This window comes from Diceros bicornis, chromosome 18 (genome assembly GCF_020826845.1).
Source record: "Diceros bicornis minor isolate mBicDic1 chromosome 18, mDicBic1.mat.cur, whole genome shotgun sequence".
In the NCBI taxonomy this organism is placed as follows: Eukaryota; Metazoa; Chordata; class Mammalia; order Perissodactyla; family Rhinocerotidae; genus Diceros; species Diceros bicornis.
In genome coordinates this window covers 13,161,141-13,184,232 of record NC_080757.1, presented here as the reverse complement: position 1 = coordinate 13,184,232, position 23,092 = coordinate 13,161,141, and the positions used below count along the sequence as shown (strand labels likewise).

At 43.9% G+C, this 23,092-nt stretch overlaps 1 protein-coding gene across 1 annotated transcript; it reads right to left on the bottom strand.

The window, feature by feature from the left end:
- Positions 1 to 1,105: 1,105 nt before the first annotated feature.
- Positions 1,106 to 21,500, bottom strand: XAF1 (XIAP associated factor 1). The gene is made up of 8 exons (XM_058560016.1): positions 21,400 to 21,500; positions 19,699 to 19,834; positions 19,044 to 19,100; positions 18,467 to 18,662; positions 17,131 to 17,216; positions 3,224 to 3,565; positions 1,396 to 1,468; positions 1,106 to 1,244 (listed from the first exon to the last, which is right to left on the bottom strand). Exons 1-7 carry the CDS (start codon positions 21,429 to 21,431, stop codon positions 1,412 to 1,414), a joined length of 906 nt encoding a protein of 301 aa, XP_058415999.1. The 5' UTR covers positions 21,432 to 21,500; the 3' UTR covers positions 1,106 to 1,244; positions 1,396 to 1,411.
- Positions 21,501 to 23,092: the final 1,592 nt, after the last annotated feature.

Below are 23,092 nucleotides of genomic sequence, written 5' to 3'. Positions count from 1 at the left end.
GCAGCCCACTCCTCCCGGCGCTGGCCTCCGGGCGTCTCCCGGCCACCCCTGGCCTGCATCTGCCCGCTCCCGCCCGCGCCTGCGGCCCCGGCGGCCCTCGCCCGCCTGTTACCCGCTCGCTGCGCCCCGCTCGGGCTGCGCCCGGTTTGGGCTGCAGGGACCGCGAGCGCGCCTGCCTGGTCCGCCCGCGCCGCCTCTGCTCCAGCGCCAACTCCGCGACTTCCCGGGGTCCCGCCCTGCCCTGGCGGAGGCTAAATGCCAGGCGGCGGGCCGCCTTTGTGACGCGCCGCCACCTGCAGGGCTCTGCTCATCCCCACTGGGCGCAGGGGCCCAAACCTGGGGTAGCCAGATCAGTTGATCGTGCGTGTAGAGGGCAAGACAGGTCCCCGCCCATACTGTCCAGGAAGGTGCCCTGGCCGGGGGCTGGGGGGCAGGAGTCTTGGCCTGCGCGCAGGGTGAGGATGGGCATGCCCCCTGCCTTCCCCTTTTCATGCAAGGAAAAGGTGCTGCCTCGAACTTGGGGCTCAGTCCCGCTCAGTCCGCTGCCTTTCCGGTTCTCACCCAGCCCGGGGTCCTGCCGAGTCCCGAGAGACTCAGTTTGTGTGCCTCTCTTTTGGAAACCGCCTCCGCGCGCTCTGCCACCGCCTCCACTTTCCCCAAGGTAGACAGGGCTCCCCAGGGAAAGCCTCTCCTGACAAAGCCTGAGAACCGCCCCACCTTTCCAGTTTCGGGAGAGTGGGGCGCACTAACCCATCCACTTTCCTTGGCCCTTCCCCTCCCGGCAGGGGCTGGAGCCCTGACGGGTCTCCCCAAAGACCAGGCAGAAAGGTAGGGGCATACTGTTTGCCGGTAGGTAGATGCATCTCTGGGTTTCCAGAACCGCTCTCCCTGCCAACAGCCTTCAGAGGCGCCTGTTTGCCCTCCACCTGGCCTTTGTCTACCACGAGCCTCATTTCTCTCTCCCTGCCTCTGCCTCTCCTTTCGTGCCCCTGCCTTTTCCCCGTGCCTTGTCTTACTTGCTGTCCCAGCAGCTGCCATCCCTGGCACGGAAAACCAGTGAGGAATCTAAAGGAAGGTGGACAAGAAGCTTCCAGGGAGGGTGTTTTTATTCTCCGGGGACAGAGCGGGGTTCCCCAGGGCTTCCAGGCTGTAGGGCCTGGATACTTGATCAGAATTCTCAGGCAGAAGAGCAGGAGCCTTTTTCTCTCCTGGTTTATCTGTAGCTCTCGGGCAAACCAACATCTCTGTTCAAAAGGAGGAAAATAGTTAAAATCCAAATCTTTTCTTCTACAAGAAAGAAACCCAACAAATAAAACCCATCTCTTTCCACCAGACTCCCACAGAAGGGAAGCGAGGAAGCCAGTGTAAAAATGAAATCCTCTAAGTCCGCAGTACCTTTTCTTTTCCAGATCTAGCTGGAACTTCTCGCTTGCTTTCCTTTTGATGCAGCTAACCACCGGCATTTCTCCTAAGGAAATGGATATAAAAAAAGGTCGATGTGTTTAAAGTAGGAAGTGCTAGTTCCTGGGATCTCTCTGGACATTGCTATCCCCAGTTCCTGGAGCACCAACCCACAGCTACAGATGGCACAGAAGAGATGCGGAGCCAGTGATCCAGAAGGGGCCTGCTGGAGGCTCAGGACAATGCGTAATAGAGGGCTGTCATCATCAGGGGTGTGGATGAACAGATTAGACAACACCCACACCAGGAACTCATGCAGCCATTAAAAAAAAAAAGCCACATCATTTAGCTTGCAGAGATGTCCTTGCATATTGCTGAATCATAACATTAAGATGCAAAGAAATGTGTATAATCGGACTCCAAACACATATATTTGTATGTGGTTATATAATAGGGTTGCCAGGTAAAATACAGGATGCCCAGTTAAAATTTAACGTCAGAGAAACAAAGAATTTTTTTTAGGATAAATACGTCCCATGCAATTATTTTATAATTATTTTTGTCCCAAGTAATGTATTTTTATTTGCTAAGTCTGGCAACCCTATTATATAAGGACAGAGAAAAGTATGGAAGAAAACAAGAAATTGTGGAAGGCAGGAGAATATAGCACTAAGAACACCCCGGCCAGCATGCGAGTCACCCATCTTTGTAAAATTATATGCTCCTGCGCATATAGAGATGCGTAAAGAAGTTAGAAAAAAAGATGTAGGTCTATCTTTTTGTAAGGAGTGCATCATATATTAAGTGAAAAAGGGAAATGGCTGAGTGATGAGTAGAGCAAGATAACATATGGGGAAGGAGAAACAATGTGTGTGAGTGAGGTATAGTTTTGAAAGACACCCACCAGGCTGCTGCAGGTGGTATCTTGGGGCACGGAACCTGGGAGGTGGGGTGGGAGTGGGGGATGGGTAGCTTTGCCTTTCTATTTCTTTGGATGGTATTATATTTCTTTGGATGGTATTATGTCAACTGGTCACAACAAAATCTAGTACTTTTTTATTTTGAAAAACATCAAATAATGAAAGCTTTTTTCTTTTTTTTTCAAGAGATGCATCCAATCTGGAGCTTAAGAGCATACGTTTAGGGACTATATACACGTGGATTCCAGGCTGGACTCTGCCACTCTCTAATTGTATAAGCCTGGGGAAGCTGCTTGGCCTTTCTGTCCAGTGTCCTTATCTGTAAAATAGGGATAAAATGCCAGCCTATTGTTTCTAATGAAGATTAACCATTTGTAAAGAGCTTTGCCTTGTAACTGGCACATTATAGTTAACTACCTCTAATGCTAATTCTTATTGTGACTAGAAAATTATCTAGGAAGTAAAAATAAGGGTATTGGGGGAAATGGCTGTAAACCCTGATCTGCTGGAGGCAAGCCACAACTGGCTTAGGATCTTGACCAAGGCTCTGATCTCTGGGCCTCAGTGCCTTATCTACACCATGAGAGAGCTAGGCTGGATGCCCTCTGCTTCATTCATTTACTCAACAGTTTTGGAGCATTTGCTGTGGGCAGCCCCTGGGCTAGGAACTGGAAACACAGAGATGGAAGACCCAGCTCTGCCTTCAAATGTGGCCCAGCGTCTGGGAGATCACGCAAATAAACCAGTTGGTAAGTGCTATGAAAGAGTGGATTTGGGCACACAAGGAAGGAGAAGATCCAAAGGGCCTTTCCAGCAGCAATGTCTATGAACATCCCTTGGATTTTTTTAAACACTGTCCAGATGGTTCACAGCCAGGTAAGGAGAGAACAGAAGCTGGGTACCTGATGTTGGTTTAGGGTTGGCAGGGGAAGTAGGATACCACACTGAGAACATCTCCTCAGAATGTCATAGGCTGCCTCATCTTCTACAGGAGAGGTGATCCTGGGCTTGTGCTCAGACTTCAAAGGCTGATCCAGAGTTTTGTTTGTGCCTCTTGGTGCTTGCTTTGTTGACTTTTCAGAAAGAGGAGGAAATCTGTTTATATTTTTCATCTTTGGACGGACATCTTTCTCTGCCGTGGAAGTTTGATCTCCAACAGCCTGACTCAGAAGGGATGGAGGAGGAATTCTTGGCTCTCCAACTGGAAAATATTTCACAGACTCTGAGACTGTACGACATTGATCCTGCAAGTGTGAGTAATTCATAAAATTAAAAAATGACTTCAGCTTTAATGGTTGGACAATGCAATAGACTAGATAACCTGAAAATTTCCCACTATGAACAATTAGAAATTCTGGATAAAATATGACAAACATTTAAGTTGGTAGCTGACTTTGGAAGAAAGAAAGAAAGCTCCATGTCCCAGGAATGAAGATCTGACCTGTTAAGCACATGAGCCAACACTTTGGGAGGACATGTGGGTCAATCTTGTAACTAAGGGCTTGGATGAGAGAAAAGTCCCATCCATACAAGGTGGGGAATTGGAAGTAAGATGCCCCTTTCCCTGCATGAAGCTATGAACCTTGAAAGCTAAACTATGGCAGCTAAGAGAAAAGAATTGTCTAACTGGAAGAAGAAAGTGGCAAGGAAGCTTGTCTACCTTGGGCTGGAATTTGAGTATGGGGAAGAAAAACTGATGCTCCTGAAAACTCAAAACCACAGGCCCACACCATTTTTGTATTTGGGGTTCAGATTTACATTAGTCTCATGGTCTGGGAATACCCAAACAGAAGAATTAACATAAAAATTGGGATGTATGGCAAAAGCAATCACAAAATCCCTCTGGAGGGTACATAACCTCAAACCAAGTCATAGAGGATTCTCACAGGCAGAATCCCACCAAATAGAAACTCACAATTCAAACTCACAGACATGCAAGGAAGCAATCTACCTTGAGTAAGGATCATAGACACAACCAATAGCAGGACTAGTCTCCAAGAAGTTCAGATAACAGAACTATAGGATAGACACTGTAAAATAAATTGAATAAAACAAGAGAAAAGAATAAGATCCTGGGAAAAAAGAGTAGGCAAATTTGAAAGAGTGTTAAATAGAGCTTCTAGAAATGAGGAATACAGACACTGAACCTCAGTGGATGGGCTGAAAACAGCAGATTAGATTTGACCAAGAAAGAATGAACTTGAAGATAGATTTGAGGAAATTACCCAGAATATGGGAGAGAGAAATAGAAAATGTGGAAGTTAAAAGACAGGAAGCTAGAACAAGACAGCCTAATATACATCCAGTATGTTCCACAGTCGGAGTTGGGACAGCAGGGAACTTTGGGGATTCAAAGAGATTAAGGCTGAGACTTTTTTTAGAACTGATTAAGGACATAAATCTTCAGATTCAGGCAGGAGAAATCCCGAGGAAGAGAGAAAAAAATGAACACATTTGAGCACATTGTTCTGAGCAGGATGAGTGAAAATAAATCCTCTCTTAGAGATATTGCAGTGAAACCACAGAAGATCAAAGGCAAAGAAGATCTTGAAATCAACCGGAGAAAAGGATTATCTACAAAGGAATATTAATTACACCAAAAGCAGACTTATCGACAGCAATCACAGAGGTGGGAAGATGGTAGAATAATCTTCAAAATGCTAAGAGAAAATAACTGTTAACCTAGAATTTGATATCCAGCTAAACTACCATTCAAGAATGCAGAAAAAAGAGGCACGTGTTCAGGCAACTAAAGATTTACCACACACAGGTTCTTGCTGAAGGAATTAGTGAGAAGTGTATTTCAGGAAGAGAGAGATCTTACCCAGAAGGAAAGCTTGGGATTCAAGAAAGAATGTGAGCAAAGAAAAGGGTAAATGTGAGAGTTTATCCAAACAGGCATGAATTGCATAAAACAACAACAATAATGACTAAAGATGGGTGGTATAAAAACAAGGTGGAACTAAATTCTGGCAGCATTTACCTATCAGGTGGGGGTAGAGGATCAGAGTTAACATGTTCTCAAATCCATATATTGTTTGTAAGGAGGGTAGAGAATATGATTAATTTTAGACTTTATTAAGTCAAGTATTCATATTAAAATGTTAAAGGTAACTACTAAAATGATAGAAATAGAATGTAAAATTGCCAAATCAGTAGAAAAGAAGAAAGAAAACAAAAAAACTTGCTTAGATAAATAAGGTCTGGAGACCTAGTACACAATATAGTGATTATAGTCAGAGTTGCTAAGAGACTAAATTTTAACTGTTCTAAAGACAAAAAAGAAATGATAAATATGTGACATGAGAAAGGTGTTAGCTAATGATACTGTAGTAATCATATTACAATATATCAATGTATCCAACCAACATATTTTACACCTTAAACTTACACAATATTATATGTCAATTATATCTCAATAAAAAATAATAAAAAATGGGCAGAAAAGAAAACTTCCTCAATCCAATAGAAGTCAAGAGAGGAAAAAGCAGCAGTGGCAGTAATGAATAAGCATGGTCAATGGAAGGCCCAAAAAAGATGGTAGAAAAGAATTATTGTTAATACCGTTGGGAGTGCTAAAGGCATTGTAGTTAAGTAAGAAAATGACTACATTTTTACAATGTATATTAAATAATGATGGGTAAAATGACAGGATATATTGGATTTGTTTTAAAATACTTCCAGGAGTGGCATCAGCATCATGGCAGAGTGAGTTGTTCTCTTTGTCTCTCCCCTCTAAGTTACAACCAGTTGGACATCCATTGACCAATGAAGGACTCCCAGCACAGCACACCAGAACACCTGAAAGATCCATGAATCTATACATCTGAAGGTGGGTAGACTGGACTTCTGGGAGGCAGGGAAACTAGGGGAGCAGCCCCCTCCCTCTCCCCTGGCAGCAGCAATCCAAAATGCAGATCCTCACACCAGCACACACACCAGTGACCAGAGGCTGCAGGGGCAAACATGGCACTCATGGCTTAGCCCCCACCCCACCCAGCAGTGGCAGGTGGTGCACACATCCTGAGGATCCAGGACACAGAGTGGTGCCGGTGACCCACCCCCATCTGCCTCCCCGGGCAGTGGCGCCAGTCTTTCCAGCAATGGGGATAGCATCCAAATCCAACATGAATTTCCCTGACAGAGACAGGGTGCCCGGACGTGAGAGTTCAAAAAGCACATCAGTGCTGGAGACCAAAGGCTGCAGGAGCAGCAGCGGCGCTCACGGCTCAGCCTCTGCTACCCGCCCCCCCGAGCTGTGGCAGGTGGCAACTGTGACCTGAGGCTTCAGGAGCTACAGCAGAATCCGTGACACAGCCCCCAGTAGTGGCAGCCCCAACACTGGCCCTACCAGCAGAGGGGGCTGCATATAAGACCCTGGGGCCCTGGCAGTGGCAGTGAAACTTGTGAACCCAGCACTCCCTGCAGTGGTGCTGCCAGCACCCCCAGATAACCCAAGAGCAGCAGCACAGGTGGTGCACAGGGCAGCAGCATCTGAGTCATGGACAGCCTATGGAGAGCCAGGGAGGGAACATGAGACCCAGGTGACCCCAGAAGCAGCAGAGGTTCTGACAGCCTGGTGACCCCAGTGGCAACACCTGTGACTACAGCGACATCATAAGCAGCAAGGCACCAGCAACCTTGAAGTCACAAGCAGCACAAGGGGGCACTGATGATGCCTCTAGCAGAGGGAGTGGAGGGTGAAAAGTGCAGGCTCTCAAATACAACCAGAAGCAGCTCAGAACCATAGTAACCAAAGCCTTACCCAAATAAGAAAGGTGTTTACTACCACAGTGTGCTGGCAGAGGAACAACTCATAAAGCACCAGGAAGAACTATGGTAACATGGTAGTACAGAAAGAAAATGATAACTCTCCAGAAACTAAACTTGAAGTCACAGAAGACTACGATCTAACTGACAGAGAATTCAAAATAGCTGTCATGAAGAAACTCAATGAGTTACAAGAAAACTCAGAAAGATAGTTCAATGAGCTCAGGAATAAAATTAACGAACAGAAGGGGTACCTCACCAAAGAGATTGAAACTCTAAGAAAAAAACAAACAGAAATTCTGGAGATGAAGGACACAATCTATGAGATGAAGAATAAAGTGAAAGCACTGAAAATAGAGCAGACTATATGGAAGAGAGAATTAGCAAGCTCGAAGATTGAAATCTAGAAATGATTCAGATGGAAGAGAAGAGAGAACTAAGATTTTTTTAAAAATTAAGAAATTCTGTAAGAAATATCCAACTCAATTAGGAAAAGCAACATAAGGATAATAGGTATGCCAGAAGAAGAAGACAAGGAGAACGTAGCAGAGAGCTTATTCAAGGAAATAATAGCTGAGAACTTCCCAAACCTGGGGAAGGAACTGGATATACAAGTAGGCAAAGCTAATAGAACTCCCAGTTATCTCAATGCAAAAAGACCTTCTCCAAGGCACAGTATATTAAAACTGTTGAAAGTCAATGACAAAGAAAAATATTAAAGGCAGCCAGAGAGAAGAAAATAACTTAGAAAGAACCTGCCATCAGGCTATCAGCAGATTTCTCAGCAGAAACCCTAGAGGCTAGGAGAGAGTGTAATGACATATTCAAAATACTGAAAGACAAAAACTACCAGCCAAGAATACTCTATCCAGCAAAGTTATCCTCCAGATATGAAGGAAAAATAAAAGCTTTCCCAGACAAACAAAAGCTGAGGGAGTTTATCACCACTAGACCTGCTTTACAAGAAATGTTGAAAGGAGCATTCCTACCTGGAACAAAAAGGCAAAGGTTTACAGAGCTTTGAGTAAGATGATAAATAGACAGACAGAATCAGAAAATTGCAACTCTATATGAGAATAGGTTAGTAAACATTTAATTATAACATAAAGGCTAAAGGGAAGGAAAGCATCAAAATAACTATAACCACTTCAATTTAGTAACAATCTCACAACACAAAAAAGGATAATTTGTGACAACAAAAACATAGAAGGGGAAGATGAAAAGGATGGAAACTGTAGAGGCTAATGGAGATAAGATAATATCAGCAGAAAAAGGACTATCTCATCTATGAGATCTTTTATACAAACTTCATGGTAACCACAAAACCAGAAATCAGAGCAGAGTCACAAATCATAAATAAAGAGGAAACAGAAAAACACCACAGAAAACCATCAAACTGAAATGGCAGATAGAACTACAATGAAAAATAAACAATGGAACTATATAACAACCAGAAAACAGATACAACGGCAGTATTAAGCCCTCATATGTCAATAATCACTCTAAATGTAAATGGATTGAATTTGCCAATCAAAAGACACAGAGTGGCTGGATGGATTAAAACAAGACCTAACAATATGCTGCCTGCAGGAGACCATTTCAGCTCTAAAGACAAACATAGGCTCAGAGTGAAGGGATGGAAGATGGTACACCAAACAGCTGTCAACCAAAAGAAAACAGGTATAGCTATACTTATATCAGACAAAATAGATTTCAACTCAAAAAAGATAACAAGAGACAAATGTGGCCATTATATAATGATAAAAGGGACATCCCACCCAAAAGACATAACATTTATTAATATATATGCAACTAACATAGGAGCACTGAAGTATATAAGGCAACTATTAACAGACCTAAAGGGAGAAGTTGACAGCAACAATAATAGTAGGGGACTTTAACACCCCACTTGCATCAATGGATAGATCATTCAGACAGAGAGTCAAGAAGGAAGCATTGGCCTTAAATGAAACACTAAACCAGATGGACTTAACAGATATATATAGAACATTCCCTCCAAGAGCAGTGGAATACACAGTCTTATCAATGCACATGGATCATTCTCAAAGAGAGATTCCCAAATGTTGGGAAGCAAAACAAGCCTCAATAAATTTAAGAAGATTCAAATCATATCAACATCTTTTCTGACCACAATGGTATGAATCTAGAAATCAACTATAGGAAGAAAGCTGGAAAAGTCACAAATACGTGGAGACTAAACAACATGCTACTGAACAACTATCGGATCAAGGAAGAAATAAAAAAATACCAGAGACAAATGAAAATGAAAACACAACGTATCAAAACTTCTGGGATACAGCAGAAGTGGTACTAAGAGGGAAGTTTATAGCAATATATGCCTACCTTAAAAAACAAGAAAAGTCTCAAATAAACAATCTAACACTATACTTAAAAGAACTAGAAAAATAAGAACAAACAAAGCCCAAAGTCAGCAGAAGAAAGGAAATAATAAAGATTAGAGCAGAAATAAATGAAATAGAAACTAAAAAAAAAAAAAAGAAAGGATCACTGAAACTAAGAGCTCGTTCTTTGAAAATATATACAAAATTGACAAACCCTTAGGCAGACTCACTAAGAAAAAAGAGAGAAGGCTCAAATAAATAAAATCAGAAATGAAAGAGGAGAAATTACACCAGATACCACAGAAATACAAAGGATTATAAAAGAATACTATAAAAAGATATATGCCAACAAACTGGATAACCCAGAAGAAATGGATAAATTCTTAGAATCATACAACCTCCCAAAACTGAATCAAGAAGAAATAGAGAATCTGAATAGAGCAATCATAAGTAAAGAGATTGAAACAGTAACCAAAAACCTCCCAAAAAACAAAAGTCCAGGACCAGATGGCTTCTTTGGTGAATTCTACCAAACATTCAAGGAATATTTAATACCCATCCTTCTCAAGCTCTTCTAAAAAATTGAAGAGGCTCTCCCTCAGTTGCCTGGGGTTTACCGGTTTGGATCCTGGATGCAGACCTATACACTGCTCATCGAGCCATGCTGAGGCAGCATCCCACATAGAGCAACTAGAAGGATGTACAACTATGACATACAACTATCTGCTGTGGCTTTGGGGAGAAAAAAAGCAAAAAGGAGGAAGATTGGCAACAGATGTTAGCTCAGGGCCAATCTTCCTCAAAAAAAAAGTTCTTATTACAAGAAAAAAAATTGAAGAGGACAGGACACTTCCTAATGCATTTTGCGAGGCTGACATTACCCTGATACCAAAACCAGACAAGGACAACACAAAAAAGGAAAATTACAAGCCAATATAACTGATGAACATAGAGGCAAAAATCCTCAACAAAATATTAGCAAATCAAATACAACAATACATTAAAAGGATCATAGTGGGATTCGTTCCAGGGACACAGGGATGGTTCAACATCTGCAAATCAATCAGTGTGATACACCACATTAACAAAATGGAGAATAAAAATCATATGATCATCTCAATAGGTGCAGAGAAAGCATTTGACAAGATTCAACATCAATTTATGATAAAAACTTTCAATAAAATGAGTACAGAAGGAAAATACCTCAACATAATAAAGGCCATATATGACAAACCCACAGCTAACATCATACTCAATAGTGAAAAATGAAAGCTATTCCTCTAAGAACAGGAAAAGGACAAGGATGCCCACTCTCTCCACTCCTATTCAACATAGTACTGGAAGTTTTTGCCAGAGCAATTACATAAGAAAAAGAAATAAAAGGGATCCAAATTGGAAAGAAAGAAGTAAAACCATCACTATTTCTGGATGACATGATTCTATATATAGAAAACCCTAAAGAATCCAGCGAAATACTATTAGAAATAATTAACAAACACAGTAAAGTTTCAGGGTACAAAATCAACATTCAAAAATCAGTTGCATTTCTATACACTAACAATGAACTAGCAGAAAGAGAAACCAAGAATACAATCCCATTTACAGCCACAACAAAAAGAATAAAACAACTAGGAATAAATTTAACCAAGGAGGTGAAAGACCTATACACTTAAAACTATAAGACATTATTGAAAGAAATTGAAGAAGACATAAAAAAATGGAAAGAGATTCCATGCTCATGGATTGGAAGAATAAACATAGTTAAAATATCCATATTACCTAAAGCAATGTACAGATTCATTGCAACCCCAATCAGAATCCCAATGACATTTTTCATGGAAATAGAACAAAGTATCCTAAACTTGGTATGAAACAACAGAAGACCCTGAATAACCAAAGAAATCCCGAGAAAAAAGAACAATGCTTGAGATATCACACTCCCTGAATTCAAAATATTCCACAAAACTACAGTAATCAAAACAGCATGGTACTGGCAAAAAAACAGACAGACAGATCAGTGGAACAGAATCGAGAGCCCAGAAATAAAGCCACAAATCTCTGGACAGCTAGTTTTCAACAAAGGAGTCAAGAACTATAACAGAAAAAAGAAAGTCTCTTCAACAAATGGTGTTGGGAAATCTGGACAGCCACATGCAAAAGAATGAAAGTAGACCATTATCTTACACCACACACAAAAATTAACTCAAAATGGATTAAAGACTTGAATGTAAGACCTGAAACCATAAAACTTCTAGAAGAAAACATAGGCAGTACACTCTTTGACATTGGTCTTAGCAGCATCTTTTTGAATAGCATGTCTCTTCAGGCAAGAAAAACAAAAGAAAAAATAAACAAATGGGACTACATCAAACTAAAAATCTTCTGCATGGCAAAGAAAACCATGAACAAAATGAAAAGACAACCCAACTGGGAGAAAATATCTGCAAATCGTATATCTGATAAGGGGTTCATTTCCAAAATATATAAAGAACTCATACAACTCAACAACAAATAAAAGAACAACCCGATCAAAAAATGGGCAGAGTATATAAACAGACATTTTCCCAAAGAAGACATACAGATAGCCAACAGGTACACGAAAAGATGTTCAATGTCACTAATTACTAGGGAAATACAAATCAAAACTACAATGAGATATCACTGTACACCTGTCAGAATGGCTATAATTACCAAGACAAAAAATAACAAATATTGGAGAAGACGTGGAAAAAAAGGAACCCTCATACACTGCTGGTGGGAATGCAAACTGGTGCAGCCACTATGGAAAACAGTATGCCGATTTCTCAAAAAATTAAAAATAGAAATACCATACAATCCAGCTATCCTACTACTGGGTATTTAGCCAAAGAACTTGAAATCAACAATTCAAAGAGATTTATGCACCCCTATGTTCATTGCAGCATTATGAACAATAGCCAAGATGTGGAAGCAACCCAAGTGCCCTTCTATGGATGAATGGATAAAGAAGCTGTGGTATATATATGCAATGAAATACTACTTAGCCATAAAAAATGCCATTTGCAACAATATGGATGGACCTTGAGGGTATTATGCTAAGCAAAATAAGTCAGACAAAGAAAGACAAATACTGTATGATTTCACTCATATGTGGAAGATAAATGAACAAACAAACAAAAACATAGATAAGGAGAACAGAATAGTGGTTACCAGAGGGGAAGGGGGTGAGAGGAGGGCAAAAGCGGTACAGGGGCACATATGTATGGTAACAGATGGAGAGTAGACTTTTGATGGTGAGGACAATGCAGTCTACACAGAAGCCAAAATATAATTATGTACACCTGGAATTTTCACAGTGTTATAACCAATGTGACCTCAATAAAATAATTTTAAAAAAGGAAGCAACGAAAAAAATACTTTTGAAAAAAAAATAAGAAAAGAAACAAAAAAAGGATAGCTGAAGCAAACATTGAAAACTTTGATAATTGATCTATTGGGGTGATGAATACATAGGGGTTTATTATATTAGTTCTCTACTTTTGTATTTGTTTAAAAATTTTTGTAATAGTGTTAAAAAATTTTTAAGATGGTAGATAGATTCTATTGCCATCCAAGCTATCATTTTCAGAGATATAGGTCTAAAAAATTTGCTTCCCATGCTTTCTTTCTCAAGAAATTATTCAAGGATATGCTCTACCAAAGAAGGAGTAAACCAAGAAAGAAAAAGACTTGAACCTGAAATTTGGGGAACAGAACTCCAACACTGGAGAGAGTGGGAGAAATTCCAGAATGATAGCTACTCATCAGGCATGGGAGCCACATGCCTCCCAAATAAAATAGATAGAATACCTGATGTGTTTGATTTTACTGAGGGGGAAATTTTCAGATCTGGTAGAGAGTTTTAGGGCTGATTTAGTGATAGGTACCTAGAAAGTGAAGCACATGAAAAACTGAAGCAGTTATTAACACTGGGGAAAACAGAAAGTATAGAAGAAAGTAAACATAACAATAATTTTTTTGCATAGCCATTTATAATATTTACGTGGTCATAATAACATCACATTGAACATTGACTTAACCAGAATGGATGATATCAATAATTTAGGAGGATGGAGGGAGACACTTGGAGATGTGTGCAGAATAGGTGGTTTAAGAAAGCAAAATCCATATCCCTAAATCCTTATGAGTCAATAGATAATATCTAAAATTGAAAAAAAAAAGAAGGAATAGCAGTATAAGAAGGTGCTTTAGAAATATGGAGCTAAATACCAGAAGAAACAGCTAAAAGAGTTAGACAGTAGAGTATTTGTGTCTGGGGAGCAGTTAGGATGAAGGGGAGCAGTGGGGCTTGTATTTTAACTGGGGTGGTGGCAGACAATTAAGAGGACCATAATAAATAAGTAAATTAGATAATATGTTAAAAGTTGACAAATGCTATGGAAAAGATAACAGTAGAGGAAGGTAAGGAGAATGGTAAATGTGGGATGGGGGAGGGAGTCGTAATTATAGATAGATCGTCAAGATACATCTCCTTGAGAGGGTGCCATTTGAGCAAAGACTCGAAGGAGGTGAGAGTTAGCTTTGGGAATGTGGTGGTGGTGGTGGTGGTGAGTGGCTTCCAGGCAAAGGGAGCAGCCAGTACAGAGCTTTGAGTAGAGGAGCAACACAGTCTGACTTGTAGTTTTAAAGGATCATGTTGGTTGCCGTGGTGAGAATAGACTGGAGGTGGCAAGGTTAGAAGTAGGGAGACCAGTTAGGAGACTACTGCATTGATCTGGGCTAGTGATGATGGTGGTTTGCACCAGGATGATAACAGTGAGGGTGGTAAAAGTAGTGCTTCCTAATGGATTGGATATAAGGTTTGAGAGAAAGAGGAGTCAAGGATGAACCTGAAATTTTGACCTGAACAACCGGAAGGATAGAGCTACCATCCACTGAGTGGGAAAAGCTGTGGCAGAGAGGATTTCATTTTGGATGTGTTACCCTTAAGATGTTTATAAAACATTCAAGTGAAGATGCTGAGTAAGCAGTGATATACGAGTCTGGAGTTTGGGAGAAAAGTCCAAAATGAGATATAAATTTGGGAGTGTCTGCCTACCTAAGGCATTTTTAAAATCATAAGATTGGATGAAATTTTCGAGGTAGTGAGTATAGGTAGAGAAGAGACCAGAGACTGGACCCTAGGCAAACCCCCAAATTAGGAGTTTGGGGAGCAAGAGGAGGAGAGACCAGTGAGATAATTGAAAACCAGAAGAGTATGGCATTCTGGAAGCCAAGAAGGTGAATTGAGGAAAAGGGATGATGAAGAGTGATGTTAAATGTTCCTCATAAATTGAGGACAGAGTGCTCATGACTGGAGTTAGCGATGTGAGGGTCACTGATGATTTTGACAAGAGCAGTTTGTGGGAGCAGGCACGAAAAGTCAGACTGGAGTGGGTATAAGGATCGGAGAAGAAGAAATGAAGACAATGACCATAGACAACTTGTTCAAATGTTTTGCTACAAAGGGGCACAAAGAAACAAGATGGTGGCTGGCAGGAGATGAGGTCAAGAGAAGTATTTTTTGTTTTTCTGTTTTTTGGGTCATGTTAATATAAAAGGAAAGACTGAGAACCCTAAAACCACCTGGCATAAATGATTTCAGTCTCTAATTTGCAAATTACAAAAAAGAAGAGAGAGAATGCTTACCAGGCAGGGCCAAAGGTAAGTACTTTTTAATATTACCCCTTTAAAAATTTGTTATCATAACAAGTGTTAGCATATACTGGAGTGAACAATTTGGGACTTTGTTGTTGCCTGTGTGTACCCCTCTCCCTGTTGTAGGAGAAACAGGGAGATTGCTGGAGCAATGGAGCAATGACCTTGTGTAGACAAGAAAGATGGGACGTAGTGCAGCGGCCAGATGGGAACTGCGCTAGATGGGAACATAGACAGCTCCTCTGTGGTAAACAGGTGGGAAGCAGAGTGTGTGCGTGTGGATGCTAGTATGGAGGTACATCTGGTATGAGTGGTCATGGAAGTTCTCTTCTCATGAAGAACTAGACAAATCATTATCCTCATTTTCCTCAAAAGAAGAAAGAGGCCCAGGGAAGCCACACAGCCAGTACGTGGCAGAGCAGAACTAAAATTCCAAGTTTCTGACCACAAATCCAGTTCCATGTTTATTAGAGTCCCCCCTGCCCCCATCCACCCCGCCCCCCGGGCACTAAGTATGTAGGTGTCCTTGCAGTCGGGACATTTTGAAGGGGTTAGTCAGCTTCACCCTTGTTTTGGTGCTCACCAAGTATCTTCTGATTCAAACAAAAGATGTGGACCACTGATGTGATAGAATAAGCATCAGTATTAAGGAAAACAAAAGTACAAGTGAATCAATGTGCAGCCAAGGCTGAGAATCACTTGGCTGGGGCAGTGCTTCTCAGACTTGAAACACCAGGGATCTTGTGAAACCGCATATTCTGGTTTAGCATTTCTAGGGGTGGGGCCTGAGATTCTGCATTTGTAACAACCTCCCAGGTGATACTGATGCTACTGGTCTACAGACTACACTTCAAAAAGAAAGGAGCTAAAAGGTGGAAACAACCCAAATGTCTATCAACAGATGAATGGATTTTGTAAACACAGTGTGATATGACCGTAAAAAGGCTGTGAAAGGAATGAAGTACTGACACATGCTTCAGCATGGATGAATCTTGAAAATGTTATGCTAAGAGAAAGAAGCCAGTCACATAAGACCACATGTTATATTATTCCATTTATATGAAATGTACAGAGTACGCAAATCCATAGAGACAGACAGCAGATTAGTGGTTGTCAGGGGCTGGGAGAGTGGAGAGTGATTACTAATGAGTATGGGGTTTCTTTTTGGGGTGATGAAAATGTTCTGGAACTAGACAGTGGTAATGGTTGCACAACATCGTGAATGTACTAAGCGTCGCTAATGATAAATTTTATGTTGTATTTTACCACAATAAACAAAAGATTTAGATCATCTGTAGGGTCTCTTAGTTCTGATATGCTGTAGTTCTCTGATTTGAAGGTTTAAGAAAGGATAAACAACTCTCTGCCCAAGAAGGAGGAGATGAGTTCCTTGGAGAGAAGCCTTGGTAAGTTTCCTGAGAGAGAAAATGCTCCATCCTGCAAAAGGGGGGAGCGACTTGGCACAGCTAATGCGCTAAAAGGTGCTTAAAGCTTTGGAGGGAAGTCTGTGGGTGTTTCAGGCAAACCAACCAACCAACCAATCAATCAAGTCATCGAACCTCCACTGAGGCCCCTTTTTGTACCCAGCCCTGGTATCAGCGTCATTGTGGGAAGATGGACAAAGTCATTCAGTTTTGCAGGGAGCTCATGGCCTAATAGAGAAGACTCCCACAAGGGACAGAAAATAATAGGGCAGGCCCTATTGAGGACCCAATTGTAATGCCTAGCCCCTGGAGGTGGAAGATGTTCAGAGGTGATCAGGATAGCTAGACTGGTCAGGGAGGCTCCTTGAAGGGCTGGCACAGATGGAGACCAATTATGTATGCTAAATTAGCCTAAAGCAATTCACTAACATCCCTTTTTGAACAAAGCAAAAATAAATATGGGAGCCTTTAATATGAATGCTATGTAAAATTGGGCCCAGAATCTACCTTTCATATCACACTTTCAAATATGGACTAGCTATTGGCACCATTAGAAAATGACTAATTGCTACTCACCATATGGTGGAAATACTTATTTCCTGGAATCTTTTGGTTGCAATAATGACAGTAGATTTTGCTTTCAGGAGCTGAAATTCTCTTCCCTGAATAAGCACAGAGACAATACCACAAATGATTGTCCTTGACAATGGCAAACCCAACTTTCCCACAAGTGTGTACGTGGCCTATAGTCATGAATATGAACTGCCCCCCGGGCCTGCCTGGCCGTGAGTGTCCTGCACTGTCACTGTCCTCAGCCACACAGGAAACCCTTGGCCAAATCATCCACATCATTTCCTTTATAGCTGCAGATCTGCACTCAGGGCAGCATGCCACCCTGATGAAGAGACATTTTCCTGGAGCAGGACTGGTTTCTAAGGAGACAAGAGAGCTGTTACCACAGATGCCAATCCCGTCTAATCTGACTGCTCTTTCATTCACCAGTTTCTGAGCTCTGTGATCAAATTGGGTGTTATCGTACACATCTTTGTCGATTGTGTTGAAGCGGTGTTGTGTTGTCTTGTTGAAGTTGTGTTGCGTTGATGAAGTTGTGTTCAAGTTGTGTTGCTTGTGTTGAAGCCCAGCCATGCTGGAATGAAGGAAATGAATATGAATCGCAAGCATTCCAGTTTTCCGTTTGCCAATTTTGTCCGTGGGTAGATTGTGTACCAGGAGAGAGGCACTGTCCAAGGGGTGCTATAGGCTCTTTCCACATGTCACTACATTACCAAAACAACCAGTGGAGTCAACAGATCTGTCACGTTGGTGGGTTGTGTTCTCCGTAAACACACCTCATAAAGAGGTAGCTGGGTCCAGAGAATGTGAAATGGTACCAGGGAGCCAACACACAGGCCAAAGGCCGGGAGCTACAGCTGGTTCCCTTCGGTCCCTTGCCGATGGTGGAAAAAGCTCCCGATTTAGTGTTGGGAAACTTGGTGTCCAGTCTTATTTCTTCCTCTAGCAAGCCCCTGCTTCATTTTGTGCATGGGTTTCTCATCTGTAAAAGGATGCAGGTGGGTCTCTGCCCAGCTAGGATGGTGCTGGAGGATTCAAAGCCAGTCTCCCATGTTGTAGGGCCCCCATTGCCTCTGCACCCATCTGTGTGACTCCCAGGCCTCCACCCCCTGGCCTCTTGGTCTCCCTGGACCAGTCATTTGAAGACCATAGCAGATACACAAGAAGGCTACTCTCGTACGTGGTCTAGAACTCAAATAGCCAGATGAATTTGATATGCGCACGTCTGTCATAGACATACATCATCCGTCCTGATGGGAGCCTGCGTTCTTGCATCCCATCCAGGAGATGCTCCCTTTCCTTGAAGCTTCCCTTTTCCTCCCCAGCCTCTGCTGCTCACCTTTCCTGAGCTGGGCCTGTTCACCCCGACACACGTCCGTGTGCTGGGCCAGCTCTCGGAGCATGATGGGCTGGCCGCAGTGTAGGCAGAGCTCTGTCCGGTTGCCGCAGTGGTGCTCGTGGATCTCCACCTTGCTGAGGCGCACGGCCAGCTTACAGAACTTACACTCAACAGGGCGGTCTGGGCATTCCGTGGCCTGCGGGGAGGCAGGCAGGACGGGCATGGTCACTGGCTTGCAGTGACTGCAGCCCTGTTGGTCAGGATAGGGATATTTGCTTATTTCCCTAGGAACTGAGGCCAATAAGAGAAAGCCGATGGGAAGTGCTAGAGGGGGCACTCTCCTCTGGGAATACAGCTCTCTTGGGCTCATGGACCGGGGCAAGCCCTTCTGACCAGCATCTAGGGGACAGCAGGACCTGTGTTCCTGTGGCGGGCTAGTTCTCCATTTTTCCCCGCGCCGACTTGGGTGAGAAGAGAGAGGTCAAGTGGAAATCTTGATTATTGGCCCCTCCTCGCCCTTCCTCTCCTCCCAGGTTGGCTGCTTGGCGGTTAAGGAGAAATCACTCTGGACTCTCACCTCATGAAACTCCAGCAAGTGCTTCTGCACGCTCTGCTGACACATCGCACACCAGACCTAAACACAGAGAGAAATGCAGCTCCCACCCAGCTCTTGCTGCCTCTCCCCACATCTGCCTCAGTTCATGTGTTTTAGGTCCGGGTCTGTGAGCTCCTCGGGGGTGGGGATCAGGTGTGGCTCCTCAGGCTCTCTGCAGCACCGGGCCCGTGTGCAAGAAGTGTTTGTGGGACCCACAGAGTTGAAATGGATGCCTGAGCTTGAGAATCAGAAAGACAGAAAAGGGACCCCAGGAGGGACTGACATGAAAGAGCAGGAAAGAAAAGTCAGCCTTTGACTGGCCTTGGCCATGACTGCCTTCTAGAACTTTCCTTTCCTGCTTCCCCTCTTCACAAATCTCAAAAGAACATTCAACCTTTTCTGAAACAGGGACCCCTTGTCTTGGCCGAACCCATCAGCCTGTAGGGAAAGGATTGGGAATGGGAAAAGCGGGGTAGACTCAGTTCAGTGTGAGAAAGGCAGAGTCACCATCTCCACGTCACAGACGGGGGCTGGGGCGTGCAGGGGCTAAATGGTTAGCCCCTACCAGCCAAGCAAGTTACTGCAGCGAGGACTAGACTCTGGCTGGCCTCCCCGCGCTCCACCTCTGCCTCCTCACCTGCTGGTGCCCGTTCTCACAATGCTCTTCCTTCTTTGCCAGGGGGACGGGTCCCTTGCACTCCGGGCAGAGGACCAGGAACAGAAGGCAGTGGGCCTCGTGGAGGGCCAAGTGGGCAGGGGCCATGCTTCTTTTGCTGCAGGAGCAAAGGGGGAAGGAAAACAAGCTGACTTCTTGGCATAAAACATGGAGTCATATTTCATACCCGGGCTGCTGGGTTAAGATCCTTCGAGGCCTCAAGCATTGAAAACATGATGATGATGCCCCCTCCCCATGTTGCTCCCCATTCAGAACAACACAAAATCATAAAATAAGTGTAAGGACGCTCCACAAAGCTCTCACATTGCCCGGATCGAGTGGGGCTGGGTGAGAGGGAGCAGGAGGAGAGATTACCAGGGGCCTGAGGAGACCTAGGGGTGGTGGGCAGGCTCACTATCTTGACTGTGGTGATGGCTTCATGGGGATATACACGTGCCAAATGCGCCACATAGTACACTTCAAAAATGAACCATAAATGCAGTTTATGTCCATCGTACCCTGGTAAAGCTGTTTGAAAAGCGAAAGAACAAATATCAAATTCCTTCCAGTATTTTGTCTTGTTTTCAAGTGCTCCCCCGCGTGGTACACGGCTGCTTGGGAACCCAGCCCCGCCACGCCCACGCCCCCTGCAAGGGCAACACCGGCTTTCAGGATCTCCACAGCGAGAGCTTCCCACGGCTCCGAGAGCTGAGGCCTCCACTGATGCCCTGCCTCCAGGCTGACCCGTGCAACTCAGAGAGATCCCGAGGCCCTTCTTGAAGACCCCAAAGAACAGAAGCTTCTGAGCCTCCCGGGTCCCGGGCAGGTGGTTTCTTAACCCTCCTCCTCACTGCAAAATGCCTCCTTTCATTTCCATCAGCTCTTGCTTGTGGCAGCTTGGGAGAAAGGAAACTCAGAGGCTGCAGCCCTAAAGCCCCAGTGAGGATGAGAGTTGCACCCCCAAGGCCCTGGCACAGGGGATGTGGCCAGAGGGGAGCAGCCAGAGCCTCACTCCTCTTGATCTGAACAAGCTCATGGCTTCTGCGCTGCCCAGATGGACCAAGCCTTCTCCACTTTCCCGTTCCTCCTCTGTTCTTGCCCCCTGCCTGGCCTGGCCCCTTTCTCTCTCTGCTCTCCCTGCCCCGTCCCCTCTGCTCTTCTTCCTGAGCTGGTCCACACACCAGGGAGCCAGGAGGGTCTGTCTGGAGCAAAGCTCTCTGGGAAGGATCCTCTGTCCCCCTCACCCCACCCCGCCCCACAGCTCCCTCTCAAGGAGAGGTTGGGAACGGTCCTGGAGAACCTCCGTGGGCCCCTTTCTGTCAAAGACCGGTGTGAAGACTTGGTGATCAGAACCACAAATTAGGACCCAAGATCTGACAAGCCTGAGTAGCCCAGCAGGGACAATTAGCCTGGCTATTTGAATTAGGACTGTCCCAGAAAGTCTAAAATATCTCGGGGAGGGGGCGGGGTTCAGTGATATTAAGGTAATGCTGCCCACCTCTTGCCATCTCATCATCTCAGAGATCCACTGAGTCTAAACCTTCTTACCTGGGGCACAGTGCCCACCCCGTCCCACCCATAGCAATGTCCGGACCCTTTCTCCTCACTTCAGAAGCCGCCTTGTCCTGCTGCCCCTCTCACCAGCCAGCCTCAGGCCCACAGCTAGGGAAAGCCACTTCTTACCAGTTCCTGCATGCCTGGAAGGCCCCCTCCATTTCTGGTCTCCGCAGTCTTCCTGTTGAGTTTCTGTTTCTCGCAGACTAGAAAACAAAACTGAAAGTGTTCCCACAACCCGGCCCACAGCTCTGGGGAGGGAGGGGTTTTTCAGAATTCCCAGCCCAGGGCTGCTCCAAGGTTCTTGCAGCTGGACACTCCCAGGAAGCCCGTCTGTAGCTTGGCCAGCCTAGCCTGCCCCCACTGCCTCCGCCTGCCTGTGCTGTCACCCCGTGCTGCTGTCACTGACCATTTCTACGACCTCGAGGAAGGGAGCCAGAGGCCAGGCCTCCCCTGGGCAGCAGCCCCTCCTCTCACCCAGGCTGGCTTCACTGCCTCTGAGTATCTCTATCCCCTTCCACAGAACACTTCCACAGAACTCCCCTCTCCTGTTCCTCTTGCTGGTCCTTCCTCGGCTGGAGAGACATGGCTTGCTGTGTTGAATTGGAAGGCTGCTTCCTGAGAGCAGCTCCTGGACTTCCTGTCTCCTCCTCTGGTCCTAGGTGGTGACGACTTTGAAAACAGGGTCCAGAAGGAATTGGGGATGCAGAGTGGTGTGTGCCAAGACTGCAGGCTTTCAGGCCACATCACACAGTAGCTTGGTGACCTAGGGCAACAGCCTAGCTCCCTGAGCTTCTCTTCCCTCACTTGTAAATAATTACAGCAAACATGGCTGTAAGGCTGACGGGGTGACAGACAAGTGAGGAAGCTTCTATTTTCATCATCCCCATCTGCAGATAAAGAAACCGAGGCAGTGAGGGGCGATGTGACTTGCACACGTCACATAGCCAGGAGGCAGGAGAATCAGGCTTTGAACCCAGGCAAAGTGGCCCCCGGCCTGTCTCTCCTCAATGGCCATAGGGTTGGGAGCTCAGAGTTCGAATCCTGATTAACTGGCAGCTTGAGTGACCTCAGCCTTTTGGGCTTCTGTTTCTTCATTTTTTGGACTCAACTGGGGAACTGGGGGACTTTAGGAGTCTGTATGCTCCCAGAAATTGTGTGCACAATTGCTTTCATGTATGTGCCTTTTCCCAAGAAAGAGCCAATGTTTTTAGCAGACACTCAAAAGGAGTCCATGACCCGGACAGTTATAAATGACTGGACAAATTGACCCAAAGTTTTGAGATTCAAAGAAATCAAGTTCTGTTAAAGGCAACACATGTCCAAAATTATATGTGCATAATTGAATCAAGTGAACAGAGGAGATTTGTTTGTCTACCTGTGTTCTTTTCACAGGGAGAAGCAGGGTGCAATTCGTTAGATAAATAAAAATGATGAAACAGTGTATCACATAGCTCAATGAGAATTTAAAAATATGCAGATAATTGCAACTGCATTAGAAACATTTGGATATTATATACTTCATATTGAAATTCTTTAAGAGGATTTAATATGTATTTCTGTTTCCCAGAATTTTATTTGTAAAAAATCAAGCCTATCTTTAATTAGCTTCAATAATCACCTTTATTGTTTATAAACACAGTTAAGATATTAGTGTGTAGTTGGAGAATTTTGATTGTAGTCTTGCACATGTATCTAAGCATTTTAATTTATTTCAACTTTAGTGAGCACACCATATACACAACTTTACAACAGCTGATAAATACCTAGCAGCTTTTCACTAATACATGAAGAAGTCCCTCCTGATGTTCAGAATGTCAGA

Excerpts from the sequence above, each read along its gene's own strand:
- XAF1 (XM_058560016.1), bottom strand. The coding sequence starts at position 21,431 with ATGGAGGGGGCCTTCCAGGCATGCAGGAACTG. Across the intron at positions 19,101-19,698 it reads GTGAGAACGGGCACCAGCAG|GTCTGGTGTGCGATGTGTCA; the intron begins GTGAGGAGGCAG and ends CTCTGTGTTTAG. Across the intron at positions 18,663-19,043 it reads ACTTGCTGGAGTTTCATGAG|GCCACGGAATGCCCAGACCG; the intron begins GTGAGAGTCCAG and ends GCCTCCCCGCAG.